Raw genomic sequence first — 16,954 nt, forward strand, 5'->3', positions numbered from 1 at the left:
TTCTACGGTACATCCTGAATTAGTTCGTTATAGGCTTACTTTACCTTCAAAATTATATCTGCACATCATACTTGCTCTAAATTGTTGTTGTTTAAAGGGTTAGTTTAGCATATTGTCAAACATGCTTCTTTACTTTTCTTTCTAGAATGAGACAAAATGCTTCCTTTTGTCTGTTTGGCATTTTTGCAAATTTAAAATCAGTGTATTGAAAATGTAATACTGAAATCTTTTATTTCGAAGCCTCTTTGGCAGTCATTACGGCATAAAGTCTTCTCGGAACGTCTCTACTGACTCTGCTTACCTGAATTTGAACATTCCATCCCATTCTTCCGGATGCTGTCAAGCTTTGGAAGATTGGGTCGGAAGCGTCTGTGAAAGGCCATCCTCAGGTCTTACCACAGATGTTTTGTGGGGTTGAAATCTGGCCTTTCTGGCTGGGTCACTCAAACAGAGTCAGAGACTTGTCCTTCAGCAACCTATTGGCTGTATACTTTGGTTTACAGTCATGCGAATTAATCATTGCTCCAGTTTTGGATGGCTGCACTCTGGAGCAGGTTTTCAAGACTTCTATATCCATGGCTGCATTTATTCTCCCTTCGCTTCTGACAAGTCCCCATCCCTACTGCTGAAAAGCACCCGAAAAGCACAATACCTACCATCACCATGTTTTACTGTAGGGATGGTATCAGCCAGATGATGAGCAGTGCCTTGTCAGACATAGCGCATTGTGATTTGTCCAAATTGCTCCATTTTTTTTTTACTTCAAAACAGAAAATCCTTTTTCCTTGTGCTCCCAGAATCTTTTCAGCATTGTGGCAAAGTCCAAGCTCGCTGCCGCGTGCTGCTGAGATGGTTCGGCAGTTTCTCCTGATTTTGCAGGGGACTGTGTGAATTTAAATTCATAATGCAATTAAGTATACAAACTATGAAGATTTAATATGATCTCTAGCAACTGTATGCCATCTGAAGGCACCTTACATGGTGCGGTCAAGACCTTACAGTAGTATAGAAAGAGACTCAACAATTACCCGAAGAGCAAGCACTTGCCAGTGCCAGTGGTGGCCAAAAATTCTCTTTCAATTTGGAAGAAGGTTCTAGCAGAACTGGATTAAACATAACTTTTATTCTATTGCTTTGCATCTTGTCACCATGTAGGAATGCTTTCTGTCCATGTCTAGACAGGCTCCACTCATTTGGCAGTATGCGCTTGAAGTTTCAGCGCTGTTTCTGATTAATTCTCTTGTCTGAATTTGCACCACCTTGTATATGCCAAACAAATCAATGTGCATTGCTCTAAATAGCTGTGCCAAGGCGGTTGGCCATGTCATCACTTAACACGAAGAGGTATTTAAAAAGTGTCATTCAAAAAGCCGTTTAAGCTAATAATCTGTAACTTATTCCATTTCAAAAGCAACCTTTTCCAATGCTGGCAGTGGCTTAATAAATAGTAAGTAAGGAAACTACAGTTAATTGATAAGTACTACTATGCAGAGTAGTATAAAGTAGGCTTTACAAGGGCAACAAAAAGTTCCAAGATTGTTTTTGTTGTGCATGAATAGCGCGCAGCACTGTGATGTGCACAAAGCAGAGGGCAGCAATAACCTTTTTGAGGAAGTGTTCCAAGTTACGTCACTTGATCAACATCGGCACCTGTGTTTCAAACGAAACGGAATGAAAGTAGTCGCAAGGTGCCAAATTTGGTGAGCAGGGTGGTGGGCACGTTCTCGTGTTGGAGATCCCAAGTGCCATCCCGCTGAAGTTCAGGTCGTTTGTGGTGAATGTTTTTCCCTCGGATGCAGAACAACGCAGTACAGTTCGATGTTGACAGTCTGACCCCTGAACGTAAATGTCCATGTACTAAAAAAACAGAAAAACGTGTGTAACTCAGGTGCTGATCAAGCAACTAAGCATAAAATGCTTTTCACTAAGGTTTTAGCTTCCCACACTCGTGCTTGTCTCTCTGCTTCACTCTGCCACCAACAGGAACATGTCTCTTAACTTTTTGATCAACCCCTGTGTATGAATCTTGACAGTAAGATAGGCTGGATTTTTAGATTTTCTCATCTAACAAGTAATTGAAATTTGTGGTTTTATACACTTATTTACATTTTGTACAATTATGTACAATTTTCATTTTCCTTTTTTTTTATGAAGAAAAAAACACGCGTTTCAATGTGTGAAGGCACTTTGCCCATTGCACTTTACCCAACTTGCTGAGTAGCATATTTTGCTCCCCTGAATACTGAATATGGAAGAAATGACTACAAATTATACCTTTTACCTTTGTACCTTTCAAATTAAACTTACAAAATGTAATTGTAGATGAAACTTTTATGCAATGTTTTCAAATAGGTGCTTTAATTTGCTCTCTGAGCACTTTCACACTCCACCATATCTTTTGTATTATCTTCGCATATTTGAAAAGCCCATCAGTCTTTAGAAACAGGAAATTGAGTGGCAGAGCGGGCCAGTCAGTCTGCAGAGAACATGACAGTCAGACCTCACAACCGCAACGCACTTTTTAAAATTTATAACATTATTCGATTGGCAGTTCTGGATGAAATATGAAAGAAGGTCCTCAGAGGCCTTCGGTATGTATTTTTCCCCTCTCAAGCAGCAGGTGTAACAATATTAGCTTTGGTTTATGTGAATTCCCGACTGAAGCATGCTGGTGAAGAATGATGGGGGCACATTGAGATGTTGTTACACAGCGAAGTGAAAAGTGGTTTTGTTTTGTTTTGGAAGAAGGAGCCAGGGGCTGCATGTTTTTTGGGTGTTGCTACAGTCATGATGAGAAGCCATGTGATGTGGATGTGGTATTGGAGCCCATTTTGAAGGTGTGGGGGGGATGGAGGTGGAAGAAAACGGTGGGATATTGCATAACTGGAAAGTAAAAAGTCCTCTGGCTGGCATGACATGAACTTTCCTCCACCCACCCGATGTCCACATCCTCTACTTCATCTCTCTGTTTTTCCTTTTCTCTGCTTCAAATGCAGACATGCACTGCTTGAACCTGACAGCAAGTAAATGAAACATTAAAATTCTCAAGAATGCATGCCCTTAATGTGCCCGGTTTCTCCTCTGCTGTTTTTCTGTTCTTGCTCTTTTACTCAACTTTTACATTATCCTTTCCCAACACCTAAAAGCCTTACTTGTATAACCATTCTTCTTTAAAAACACATCCTGGGGTGCATACCTGCTCTCCTAAGCCGTAGAATGCACATGCCAAAGACACTGAATTCTCATTCTAATGCTGATGTATATACTGCTCTCGTGTAACTCCCCTCCAAATAAGACCTTAAATTCAGAGGTCTGAGGAGTAGTGGGAAGGAGATTGGGAGAACACAAGTTGCATAGAAATCAGTTGCCGGGCTCAGGTCCCATCTGGTTCAAATCCAGAGGTATTATTCTCACTGATTCCCGACCAGCTCCCAGTATTAGCTCCTCCAAAGAGTAGCAGCTTTGGATGGCAGGGCTTTGACCCAGCAACCAGGCAACGGGCCAGAAAAGAGCTCGCTTCTCGCCCTTCGTTTCTAAGCCCGAGGATGTGGAGAGAGAACTGTGGTCCAAGCCAGAAAATGAAATCTCTGAAGATTGAAGGACAAAGAGTCAGAGGTTAGATGTTTAGCCACCACATGATAGTTAGTGCTCTGCTTGACACTCATCTTGCAGTGCCAGAAATAACAGCGGATTGCATTGAATGTAGGAGGCAATGTGGACCCTCGATTACCAGCTCTTGGTGTGACTCACAATTAATCAGTGAAATCATGCTGTTGAGATGAAAGAGGCTTTGACTAAAGATTCTAAAGCTTTTTTGTGGCCCCCTTGAAATTCACACTCTTCAGATTTTTCCCTTTTTTTTCAACTAAACCACAATAATGCTGCTTGCTGGTTATCCCATTGAAAGGATTGGGTGAGAGATGATGTCATTCTTCATAGTGTCAAATACTTGGAATGTGGGCCACCTCAGCGCACCCCGTCCAGCAGAATGGATGCAAACAAACCCTGTGACTCTACTGGCCAGTTTTAAGGGGCCCCACCTCTGTCACCGGTGGCCATCCTCACTTTGGGGGGCCCGGGAGGCCAGCCACTTGTGGCTGACGTCATGGTAGCAAAACCATTATGATGAGATTAGTTTGAGCTTTGAGCACAAAACCCTGGAGGTATAGCCTCCCATCCTCTCTTCTGTTTAAAAAAAAAAATTCTACTCCATTCTCAGATCCACACACCCTCCGGGACCCACCTTCATCTTTTTCTATCAATGCATCTCTCTTTCCTTCCCTCGTCTCAGTGCCTTCCTTCAACCCTGATTTATCCATCTTTCTTTTCCAAGACTTTACTTTTTCTCCCTGGCGCACACAGGCTCATTTCCTGGGCTCATATGCATTTCAAAAGGTAGAGGAGGCTCCTAGTACTAAGCTGAAGAATTGAGCGGAGCAGCAGGGTGAATATTAAAACACTTGTCTGTTGTCAGTCGAGACAAGCTCTCAGTCAGACAGTAAGTAGGTTGGATGGTGAATTGTCACTGTGTAAACTCAACTCATCCAGTGATTGGTAGACACTGCGAAAATGTTTTGCTCTGTATTGTTAAGGGAGAACAATACAACAGGGCATGTGGGATTGTGTCCTGAGGGATGAGGTGATTATATGCACATCAGTCATTACTTAAAATGGTGCTTAGCTATTATGTTTGCTTTTCATGGGTTTTTCTTCATCATTGTTTTTCCGCACATTTTTTCTTGACATGGTGGAATGAAATATGATCTGATTCAGTGGAAATGTAATTGAATAGTTAGTGCAATTGTGTAAAATTAATGCTGAATAAAGCCTCCCTTGTTGTTGCAGGACGAGCTGGACCTGACGGATAAGAACAGGGAGGCCATGTTCGCTCTACCCGATGAGAAGAAATGGCAGATCTACTGCAGCAAGAAGAAGGTGAGTTGGCCTCTGCTGTACATCAGCTCTGATCTCTGGCTGGCCCTCTGTTGACTGGCGGCCTGAACCCACAGTTTAGAGCGAAATTGTCAGCAATGAATGTTATTGAAAGCAGCCTCTTCCCTTTAAGAACCAGCTCAGCCACACAGTCAGCACCCTTTCCAGCTTCTCATTTCTCCATTGACGTAAACATATGCACATATTACGCCAGCTCCATAGGCTGCAGGCTGCGATATGCGCAGTATTGTAAACAAAATGCTCTCCCAGCCCCTCAGTCTCCAGATCTCCCTCCCTACATCGGACCAAGCAATTTCCTCAGGCTACGAAGGAATTGTCATCATACCATGGGAACACTACGAACATTCTGGTTCGCCCTCTCTTTCACCCCTCTCTCTGCGCCAAAATATCTCTCGTTCTCTTCTTAACCTTCAGTGTGTCTCTCCAAAACAACTCTGGTCTCACTTTGTGGTCAGATACCCACTAGGAAATGACATTGTGCCTGGAGAAAAGGGAAAACTACCCCCCCCCCCCCCACACACACACACACTCTTCTCCCTCAATACCAAATTGAATAAAGAGTCATAAACCCTCCCCTGTGTCTCTTTGCTGATTTATTTTGTTGGCAGAGGAAGCAGGACCAGGATCAGACCCCTCCTTCCACTTTCCAAGGCATGCAGGCTCGGCTTTGCTGATGTGATATGCTCTGACAACCTTTTTAAAAAAAAAAAAAGTAAACACACACCACTTTGTGTGTGTGTGTGTGTGTGTGTGTGTGCACGCTGGTGTGTGTGCACCTGCATGTGTAAAAGTTTGTACTTGTATTCTGGCCAGTATTAGGTTGCTAGGAAAAAGAAGAGCAGTGGAATTGTGGTGTGTTTAGAGGGATGTCAAGGCGAGGATGGAAGCTGGAGGACCACAACAGTTTACAATGAAATGGAATATGGTTAAAAATAATACAAGAGGAAGATACAATCTTTCTTTTATTACATTACAATAACCCTAGTTTGTGAAATCCTTTGAATACACTGCATAGTATCAAACAAGATTGACTTGTTGGCAGAATTTGCATTGGCACATTTGAACCCACATAAAAAGTGCAAGCTTAATTATAGTCCAATATCAGTTATTGAACATCTCACTGACGCAGCCCCAGACATTTATGAGGACTCTCTGTACCGTAGTAGAAGGTAGTGGAAACTAAATTCTGGCAACAGCCGGGGCATATTGGAAGTGAAATGGTTTGCAGTGTGCACCTAAAGATGGGGTCAGAGGTAGGATGTATGCGTTTGTCATTCCCCCCCCCTCCCCCCACCCGTCTCCCCCAGTCGGAAATCATTTCCTTTGTGAAGTTAAGGGTGAAAAAAAAAAAAACAGTCATGTGTCCAGGTCAGGAAACGAGAGAGAAGAAGCGGGGTAACAGTGAACAGCGGAAAGCCGGAGGAAAATCCAAACAAACCCCTCATTCATGGATGGAAGTGGCGTAATGAGGAACGAAGGGGGGGGGGGGACAACCGGGGTGCAATATCAGATAATAATCTGCACGTGTGTGTATGCGCACAAGAAGAAACACTCATATGCACTCTCCACACAAACATGAACAACCATCTTCGAAGGTGAATGTGCACTCGCAGGTTATTCAGACATAACCCGCACAAATAAGCACATCACACAGTGGTGCCCTCTGTTGCTGAGAATTACAGTTTGACATCGGTTTGAATGGAGAGCAGAGGACAGCAGAATTTCCCTCAGCCATTCCCATTAGAGACCAACACTGGTCCCCTTGTTTCCTCCGTCCAAGCGACGGCTCCAGTTGTTGTGGTTAGATAACACTTGGAGGGAGCCACTGAGGGCATGAAGGGACAAACTAACTTTGTTCACCTGCAAAACAAACTGGTCAATACATTTTTTTCTGCAAACCACTTAACCTCTGCTGGTTCCATTTTGGGACAGGTCTGGTGAAAACCAGTTACAGTTTAGTTTTCTCTTAAATGAAAGAAATAAATACTTTTTTGTGGCTTCTCGGGCTAATCAGACTCCCTTATTAACAAATCAACATTTGAGATACGGTTCATAGTTTTTCATTAACTGTAAGGATACACTCACTGATTACTTTATTAGGATCTCTTGTATGTCTGCTCATTCATTTAATTGTCTATTCATGTGGGGGCAGTGCGATGCATAAAATCATTACGATAAAGGCGAGGAGCTTCAGTAATGTTCACCCCAAATATCAGAATGGGGGAAAAAAAACGAGTCTGGACAGTTGAAGACTGGAAAGTCATCGCCTGGTCAGATAAATCTCCATTTTTGCTGAGGCTGCAGATGGTAGGCTCACAATGTGGCATCAACAGCATGAATCACACGAGGCAATGTGATAGAAGATGTAATTAATAGTTAGCGCAGTGGTGTAAAATTAATACTGGATAAAGCCTCCCTTGTTGTTGCAGGACGACCTGACGAATAAGCACAGGGGAGGCCACGTTAAAAGAAGTTACAGTTTGAGTTTTCCGTTTCTTTCACTGCTGTTGAATGCTGGTGTTTCTATCATGAAACAACACCAACATTAGTGGAGTTTCTTGCCACACTTTGGCCCCCTTAATACCAACCAATCAAAGCATGCATGCCACAGACAGAGTATTGTTGCTGACCCTGCACATCCTTTCATGGTCATAGTTTACCATCTTCCAATGTATTTGAATACTTTCTTTTTGGAGGCCACACCCATTTTTAATATGGTGTTCCGAATGAAAGGCATCCCCAGCATTTTGATACAGGCTATAATTATTTTGTGTATCCATTAGAGAACAATTCCAAAACAATCTGATGAACATGTAACCTGGTATCCTTTTAAGCGTGGCTAACATCTTAGCTAATGAGTGACTACTTCACGGTCACAAAGCAACATTATCCCCCAGGTGAAGTTGTTTTTTTCGGGCCCCTGAAAGGTGTCAGTCTGTCCAGTGAGACTGAACCACACATTAAATGTTTCTGCTGTGTCAAAATGAGCTGAAAGAGGCCAACAAACCCAATAGAGCTGCTGGCTGCTGAGTTACCTTGGCACTCTTTATTGATTTATCCTTACAAAAGACCTTCTCCACATTACATAGATCGTTTGATTTCATGGTATTACAAAAAATACGGTTAAAAGAAAACTTAAGCAATGATGTTAAATACTGAGAACATCAATTCAGATTATTTATTTTTTTTAGTTGCAGTTTCACTTTTATTATTATTATTATTATTATTATTATTATTATTATTATTATTATCATCTTGTTGGGATGTCTTGCTAATACCAGTCAGCAGTGATGTAAGGGAATTATGGTGTCCATATACCATGTCTAACTAAAACATCTTGTCAAAACCAGCTTTACATAAGCCCAAATGTATCTGCACCTCTGATCTCAGCCAGGCAGTCAGAGGTGTTGGGTGTCTGATCTTTCTGTGTGTGTTTTTGCGTGAGGAGAGAGCAGGGGTCACTCTTGGTAAGCCTGAGAGTGATGTTAGTGTGGAGTGCAAGTGAAGCAGAGATGGAATGAGTAAGTGTCTGTATGGGTTTACTGCTTTCCTGTGTGTGTGTGTGTGTGTGTGTGTGTGTGTGTGTGTGTGTGTGTGTGTGTGTGTGTGTGTGTGTACTTGTTTTTGAAAGCATGACTTTTGTCCAGCAGCCCCCAGGTAGAGAACATGATGTAACATCTAATAGCTCCTGATAATCGTTCAGTGCCGGGAGCCAAACAGAGTCTCCTGACTCTCATTAGTTGCGCTGCGCCGACACACAAACACACACACAAACTCGCTCTATGTTTTCAGCCCATGATCACACAGTACGTCCCTTTGTCGGTGTCAAAACACATTATCTACTGTCTTAAATTTCCATTAAAAGAAGATTTTCTATACGGCCCCAGATCATCCACGCGATAGGACTACCGCTGATGAATACAAGATGGCTGCTGGTACAATGTGCAGCCACACAGTGCCGTCCCCTAAAGCAAGCAGCACCTTATGTCTTCAATTACCCACCACATATGCACTTTATCCCCGTCACTTAATGTAACCCCAGGCAAAGATTTCTGCTTGATTATGTGCTAAAACTCACTTTTAATGTTAGCTACCTGTAAAAGATGGCAAGTGTTACATAATCTTCCAGAATTCAATATCCTGTCCATTTCCTGCCTCACGAGGTGAGACCTTATATCCCGGCTTCCATGTATAAATATTCCCCACGGACAGATTGGCTGTTTGGAATGTCGAACAATCCCCCTCATTCCACAGACATATTGTGGTGACAGCTGGATCGTAGAATATGGAGAAAATATTGACTTAAATGATGACCCATGCATCTCAATGTCGAGCTGCAACACAGTGGTATTGTAGTTGCTCAGCCCATGTGTTACTCACTCAACTGTACTACAGAGGAGTTACAGTATGAAGAATGTGATGCATACAATTGGCATATTGAAGTGCATTTTAACCTTCGTTCCTGGGCATGTTTCTTTGATGATTTAACATTTGACACATGGTGCAGTGGTTAGCACTGTGACCTCGCAGCAAACAGGTTGCGGGTTGGAATCTGCTGCCGTGGGTTTTATGCAGGTGATCTGGCTTCTTCCCACAGTCCAAAGACATGCGTTGATTAATGATTCCAAGTTGGACGCAGGTATGAATGCGAGTGTGAATGCTGTCTTGTCTTTCTGTGTTGGTCCTGTGATGAACCAGCAACATATCCAGGGTGTGTCTCACCTTCACCCAAAGTCAGATCAAAGTCCAAAGTCAGTCCCCTGTGACCCTGTTCAGGATAGAACAGGTACAGATAATGCATGGATGGATAAACATTTGACACGGTCAAGAAGATCATTTTAGTTGTATCCTATTTATAAAATGTGTCTTAGAATATCTATATTAGTTAAGTTGTTTGCAGAAGTAGGGTGCAGTTATTTTAATTATCCACTAATCTTTGTTCAGTTGTCGGTCCTAAACCAAAATATACTTAATTTTCATGAAAGTAGGACAAAGAAAGCAGAATAATTCTCTCATGTGAAAAGCTGGAACCAGAGAATGGTTTGGCATTATTTCAAAATTTTTGCTTGACAAACAACTGAAATGATTAATAAATTATTGAACTAGCTTCTGGTTGTTTTAGCAATCACCTGATCGGTTTGTATATAAACTGTTTCGACTCTACGCATAGCACTGCCTGCTGAAAATTCATCTCTTTTTCTGATGACTTTCTCTTTAAAAAAAAAAAATACAGAATATACAGATTTCTCTTTTCTTTTTAAATGCAGTCTTTCACATTCCACTCCTGTTGTTTATGAAACGGTCTTTATATTGCTGCTTGCTGGTGATTTTGGACGGCTCAGGAGAGTCCCCACATTACAGCCAGGGTCCCCCCCGGGCCTCTCTGAGTGTGAGGCGCCTAACAAGGAGCCCAATCGCCAGAGAAACTGGAGACCTCATGGAAACATGTTAGCATGTCTTTCAGAGACAAAGTGTAGATTCTGTCCCCGTCTGACAAAAACAGTTGGACTTCACTAGAATGAGGGACTTCGCCAAGTTGGATAAAATGGTTGGAAAACGTGAATGTGAAAATGTGCTGTTGTGCAGAAACATGCTATTATGGTCTTGCATATGCGCAGTAAAGTCATTTCCAAGCACATTTTGATGTTATCATTGATTTGGAATGGTAGAATGGTTTTAGTTCTCCTTTTTGAGTTTTATGTAGAGACAAGCTAACAACAGGAACTTCAACTGTGGCCACTTCAGTATTTTAAATTCTACCTCATGTTGTTCCTGAAGCCTTAACTTAAAATGCAATGTGATGAATGTAAATGTGCATAGGATTCTTGCAATCTGAGCTCAATTGTCATTGTCAGTGAAACCTTTTTTGGAGCTTTGAAATCTTTTAAGACGGCTTGTTACAGGACATCAGGGAAGATGAAATATGTAATTTCATCTGCTCTTTGAACAGGTGCCTCCACAAACACAATATCCTGTGAAACAGACGGGGAAGTATTTGTGAATGTTGGCTTCAGTCAGGTATTTGGGTCTTAAGAGAAGCAATATATTCCTCAACAGATGGTTGTAACAAGAAGAACACCTTACAGATATACAGTACACACTGTTGGGGATTCCTTTCCTCCTTTACTGCAATCTCGATTGTAAATCATATTTAATGTCACCAGACGTGAGGAATGTGTTGTGTAAGTATGTAATTGCTGCAGCAGAATGATGGGGTTGACCTTAAACTGCTGCAGCTGAGCACGCGACAGAAATGTGTTCACCCAGAAGAGGACCATGAGCAGAAGATCCCGAATATAAAGTACATGCCATGTAATGAGCATTTTCATACAAATGTATACACATGAAGAAAGATACATTCATATCCAGAGCCTGCTTTTAGCACTTTTCATTTGTAACAAGCACCTCCCTATGAAGTCTGGCTTCTTATCACAAGACTTTAATACCCGTCATTAACTGTGATTAACTCCCAGAATGGCTTGATCAAGCAAGCAGCACACAAGAACAAACTCAACATCACTTCACCTCTTAAAAATTCCATCAAAAGGGCATAAATTCAGAAAGTGTACGGACTGGTGTGACAAGGGCCCCGAAACAAACCTCGCTGCGTCGTCATTTTTCACTGGACCCAAAACACAACAAAAATTACAGTACTTTACTGCAGCTCGTGAAACTGCCAAAATAAATGTTGCATTGGACTCAGCATGTTTTTTGAGGGCGTGTCGGCGGCTGTAATTCGGTTGAAGGGTCGGAGAGAGGCAGTTATATTGTTAATCTCAGCATCGGGATCCGTCTGGCATCGCGTCATGAACGTTTCAGCAGTATAGTGGAAAACAAAACAAAAAAACAGAGTGAGAAGTATAGTGAGTTCTATGGCTGTTGTTTTTCCACTTTAGCTCTTTAGCTTGAACTCCCATGCTGGTACTGAGTGCTGGAGATCAGAAAACAATGGTCGTTACGGAGACTGAAAGCCACACTAACCAAAATTATACTCAATCACAAAAACCTGCAGTGTAGCTGCTTGTGTGAATATGACTCATAAATCAGTGGATTTACTGGTCCTGCAGCTCTTTTTTTTTTTTTTACACATTTTGAAGTTGATTTTATTACTGTACATAATAGCAGTATTTTATGTCTGGGGACAATCAATTCTGGCTCGTCCCAGAATGAACTTTGTCTGGTTTAATCAACAGAAAAAGTAATTTGCTTTTAGTTGTGCCATGACACCATGCAAATATGGGTGCTGCATTTTAAATATGGAGGGATCTGGTGGCATAAAATATAGATGATTCATATCAGGAAGGAACACAGAGAGGATTAAATGAGTTCTCGCTGTGGCACAAATGCCCTTGAAATAAATTACGTTATCACAGAACAGTGAAGGACAATCTCACAAATAATCTATTGGCAAACCTTTCATTTATGCTTATTATTCTAAACAGGGACACTGCCCTGAAATGATTATTTTATTATGGTATTTCACAGAAAACAGTCTTTGCAACCCTGGAGTCAGTCACTGTGCTGCCTTTTCACCGCATTTAAAAACATTTGTCTGCATTTTTGCATTAAAAGTTTCGTTTTTCACGTATGCAGAGATTTAAAATACTCCCTAAAAGCATTGCTAAATAATTCCTCCAACTAGTATCTTGCAAAACAGGTCAAATTTGAATTAAGGTGGCATGCTGTAACTTCCCAGCTCTCGTTGGCGTGCGCACAGCAACATGTACAAAAATAACGCTTCACCAGTGCTCTTTGCCTGGGCTAAACAAGACCAGATGTGAGTGAGGAACACGGTCTCTGTATTCCCCCGTGCCTCGCTTGCTCGTGGCATCACGCTTCCCCGGATTGGCCACGACAAATTGATCTCAGGCAGAGCTATTTGAAAGCTATTGTGCAGCACATTTCCTTCCTTGGGGCAGTTCTTCTCTCTCTTTCTCAGTGTACTCAAAGCTAAGACAAAATTAATAGTTGTGACCCAATTATTATGGACTGGGACTGCCTGATCCACTTAGTCTTCATGTGGATGTTGAGTTTTGGAGCTGAGGTAAAAAAGTGGAAGGATGAAATGAAGAAAGTGAAAAAGCATGAAAATAAAAACATCTCTTGTGGAGAGCTGTTGGAAGACTTGTTGAATATAATAAACCATGTGTTTTTGGCATAAAAAGAGAAGTCATGTGCTACCTGCTCAGCACTAATGACAGACAGGGTACAAAACAGAAAGGCATGTTCACTTGGAGACCAGTGCAGTGGTTTTAGTGTGATGGTACATTCATGGAAAAGGGCGTCTGGGTTCATAAATCATAAATATTCATAGCAAATTTGATGGACATCCCTAATCCTTATTTTTTGTTATTATTGTCATGAGCTAAGAAAGGTCAGAGCATCATTATAATCATTAGGTATCATCTCCTGGGGCTTTCAGACCTCTGTATCACCGTCCACATATATTCTATTAAAAAATTCCAATTAGGTCTGGCGTTGTGTTCGCTGATGATGATCCTTTCCACAGTTAGAAAAGTAATTGACCAATCAGCAGCTAAGAGTTTAGTTGGCAGAATTAAAGAATGGGAACATCATCTTACTTCATGGCTAGTTATCTGCGTAGCCACATTCAGAAATGGCGACAAGTGCGGAAGAGCCTGATGCAGTGGTGTTAGTGTCACTGAAAGAAATGGCAGCTTTTAAATCACGCTTCTTTGATCAGTGTGCCAGACTTTAATGGCTTGTTGCAATCTCTACTGCTGGTGTCAACTGTGAATTACATTGGCAGTTGACATCAGACGTGTCAGCTGCCAACTCAGTACATATTGATCCGGCAAAACAAAACAACACCATTTTGCAAATGAGAAAATGGCTAACATGAACATAATGTAAACTGAATATGAATCCCAGTTGACTTTGATTACATCCACTTCCGGACCCTGACTATTGAGCTTCTTGCGATCTCACCAGTCGCTCCTCTAGACGGTCAGGACAGCTGGCTGATATCCAAAGCGTCAGTCACTGAAGGAACGAGAATAAACATGCTTCATGTTTTCGTCGCAGTTGATGTGATGCAAACTTCTGATTGTGGTAAGAGTTGAAAAAGAAAAAGAAAAGCAAACTGTGAATCAACATCCACTGTATTACTCGCCCATAAATCGTCATCACTGTATGACATTCCAATATTACGTGTGCATTTGACTCACTCTCTCTTTGTTTCAATGTGCAGGAGCAAGAGGACCCCAACAAGCTGGCCACCAGCTGGCCCGACTACTACATTGACCGCATTAACTCCATGGCGGCTGTAAGTGAAACTCCTTCTCTCCTCTCTCTACTCAGATCTGTCAAAATATATATGTATTTTTTTTCAACTTTAAGAACGATGATAGTAAAGTCCTCTAAATCCAAGCATCTGACTGCTGCCCCTCAGAGGTCACTGTTCACTCAGTCACTTTCTCAGATGTCCCTCATAGCTTGCTCTTTATCGTCTCCCTGCTGACTGCTTGTTATATTCACATGACCACATTCCTTCGCTTTGACCCCACCATTCACACACACTGTGATGACAAACAGGCCATTTAGACACTCAGCAGTTCAGTCAGTGGGAATGACAGAAACACGGCGCGAAGCCAGGATGACAATATTCATTATTACTATCCAGCATGACTGCCAATGAAAACAACACGATGATTTATCTTAGTGTCGCTTTAGACGTAAGTGCTGTTAAGTGATGTTGTATTGTTTGATACACTCGGTCACTGACAGGCTTGTGCCGAATGACCTCTGACCCTGAGTCCTTGTGTGGACGGCAACTTAGCTCCCAAATGTTTAGAGGGCATAAAACATGGTATTTTTTAGAGTGTCTCTGAAAAGATGACATGCAAGTTTAGAGACTAGCAAGCAATTCTCACTATTCCAACACATGTTTGTTTTTTCCCCCCATCTTGCTGGACGGCCCCACATTTAATACATGTACAAGTCTTTTCAGGACACAGATCAGATAAACCGTTCAGCCATAACTTACTCAGACCACTATAAACATAGAAGCAAAAAGTAATGGCATTTAATATCTGTTTATTGCTTAGTTGTTTGTTTTCCTGGCAAATATGGATGTACCAACGACTTATGTTGAAGGTTTCTATTTCTGCAGCTGTTGTTTACCAGCTCCACTCGGGACGAGAATAAGCTCTTTCTGAGTGGCGCACCGGTACCCCTAAGCTTTGAGTTGAAGTCTGGAGAAACAGTTTTACTGTCGGTCTCTTAAAGGCTTCAACAGCACACACACACACACACTCACACAAACAGTGTTTTAAGTGTAGCAAGGAGAATGTGCTGATTTGTGAGTTGCCAAGAATTTAAAATCCAGCAGGGCTGTAGCGGTGCCTCTGTGCTATTAGGAGTCAGACGTGCTGTCAGAGTTATGTTTCAGACTGCCTTTTACTTTTCTGACTGTTTATCCTGCAAAACACACTCAGTCTTTTCAAATCATTCGAACATAGTCTACTGTATAGTATGTAAAGTTTTGAAATGTTGACATTTCTTAAAACCAGTGCCAGTGTCAGATATTTCCACTTTCTTCTCAAAGTTTTTCACTTGTTCCAGACTTTTTCTACAAAGTGTCAGTATAAATAATTGCACGAATATTGGAGGAAAAATTGTTTCAAGCAAATGTGTCACACAATTTCAAGCAAGCGACTAAAATTCTGTTTTGCCATCGGCAGAGGTGCTTTTGTTTGCCCTAAAGAAGATTAGAATTGTATGACTGTATAACACTTTTTTCTGCAGTCTCCGTTCCCCTTTTTCCACAAGCAGTCCCTTGTTCAAGCCCAACTTTAGGCTCCATTATTCACCATCACTCCTCCCCTCACCGAACTGTCTTTTACATCCCCACTATCAGTCTTCCATGTGCTCCACCACAGTGCTCCAGACCGCATCTTCACCAGAGAGCATTTTAAAATTTGGAGGTGCTGTACTCTGTCCATGACTTCATGTCTTGGCTCCCAGGCCAGTTCACCGGGGACAGCCCTTCCACAGTAGCTGAGTTATTGGATGATCTCATTCTCGCCTTGCCGCCCGGAGAGATTACCGTACAAACAGCATCTTGATGTTCATTCATAAAATTATGTCAGAGCCTCGAGGTTGTTCATTGGCCACAGAGCGATAATTCAGACGTCCCCGTAACTCCTGACAGAGTTTCTGTTGCCCTGCTGTGTCCAAGCCAGTGCGAGGAGCTTCAGAGCTCCCACTTGGACGAGTTTTTCTGCAGATAGAAAAAAAGAGAAAAAAGCTGCAGAGGTGAAGGGAAAAGCTTTTTACTTTGTCAGTGAGAAGAATCACCCATAACTGAGCTACTACATATTTGTAGCTTCATAACCACAAAATGCGGATTATAATCTATCTCCAAACGCTAAAAATGTTATGTGTTTTAAATAGGTTTTCATTTGACTTTTAGCAGCTTGGTTAGTAAAGCCAATGGTTTATTGTATTTAAAATTACATTTATTAGGGAAGGAAAACATTTTCAGCTTTTCATAACGTCGGCATCAGAAACTGTTCAGCTTTGAAGCCATTCAGTAGTTTAGATTAGTAAAATGTGTTTTTCTACTTTCATCAGTATTTATAGGTAAAATGTTTGTAAAGTACAATGCTTTTGTATTTTTGGTGTAAAAAAAAAAGTCATCATAGCTATCATAACTTGTAAAAACTTTTCCTTCTGGTTTTTTAAATGTTATTGCTCTTGCTTAACATAACAATACACTTTCAAAATATACGCTAACAGTGTAAAAGCAATTAGGCTTTATTCCCTAGTTTCATGTTAAAAATAAGTGGCAGGGAGGTTTCTTAAGTTTTGTGCTTCTATCTAATTTACATTACTATTTTAATAAAAAAATTATATTTCCTCTTTTATATTGAACTAATTGTTTTTTCCTCTTGCATCAGTTATCCACATGGTTCAAATTAAGATTTTGATGAGCAGCTCTCATCGCACGGTTAACAATGCGCTGATGACTACCTGGAAG

General features: G+C 41.4%; 1 protein-coding gene across 3 annotated transcripts in view; it reads left to right on the plus strand.

Annotated features, from left to right (window-relative positions):
• Positions 1-16,954, plus strand: part of daam2 (dishevelled associated activator of morphogenesis 2) — a 96,756-nt gene that overhangs the window by 40,636 nt on the left and 39,166 nt on the right. For all 3 annotated transcript variants that reach the window (XM_069160916.1, XM_069160918.1, XM_069160917.1), the window contains exons 3-4: positions 4,846-4,935; positions 14,165-14,239. In XM_069160916.1, the coding sequence (XP_069017017.1) occupies positions 4,846-4,935; positions 14,165-14,239 (165 nt within the window). The remainder of the gene's footprint in view (positions 1-4,845; positions 4,936-14,164; positions 14,240-16,954) is intronic.

Source organism: Embiotoca jacksoni, unplaced genomic scaffold (genome assembly GCF_022577435.1).
Source record: "Embiotoca jacksoni isolate LCO1_2020_lvr unplaced genomic scaffold, fEmbJac1.0.p SCAF_27, whole genome shotgun sequence".
Classification (NCBI taxonomy): Eukaryota; Metazoa; Chordata; class Actinopteri; family Embiotocidae; genus Embiotoca; species Embiotoca jacksoni.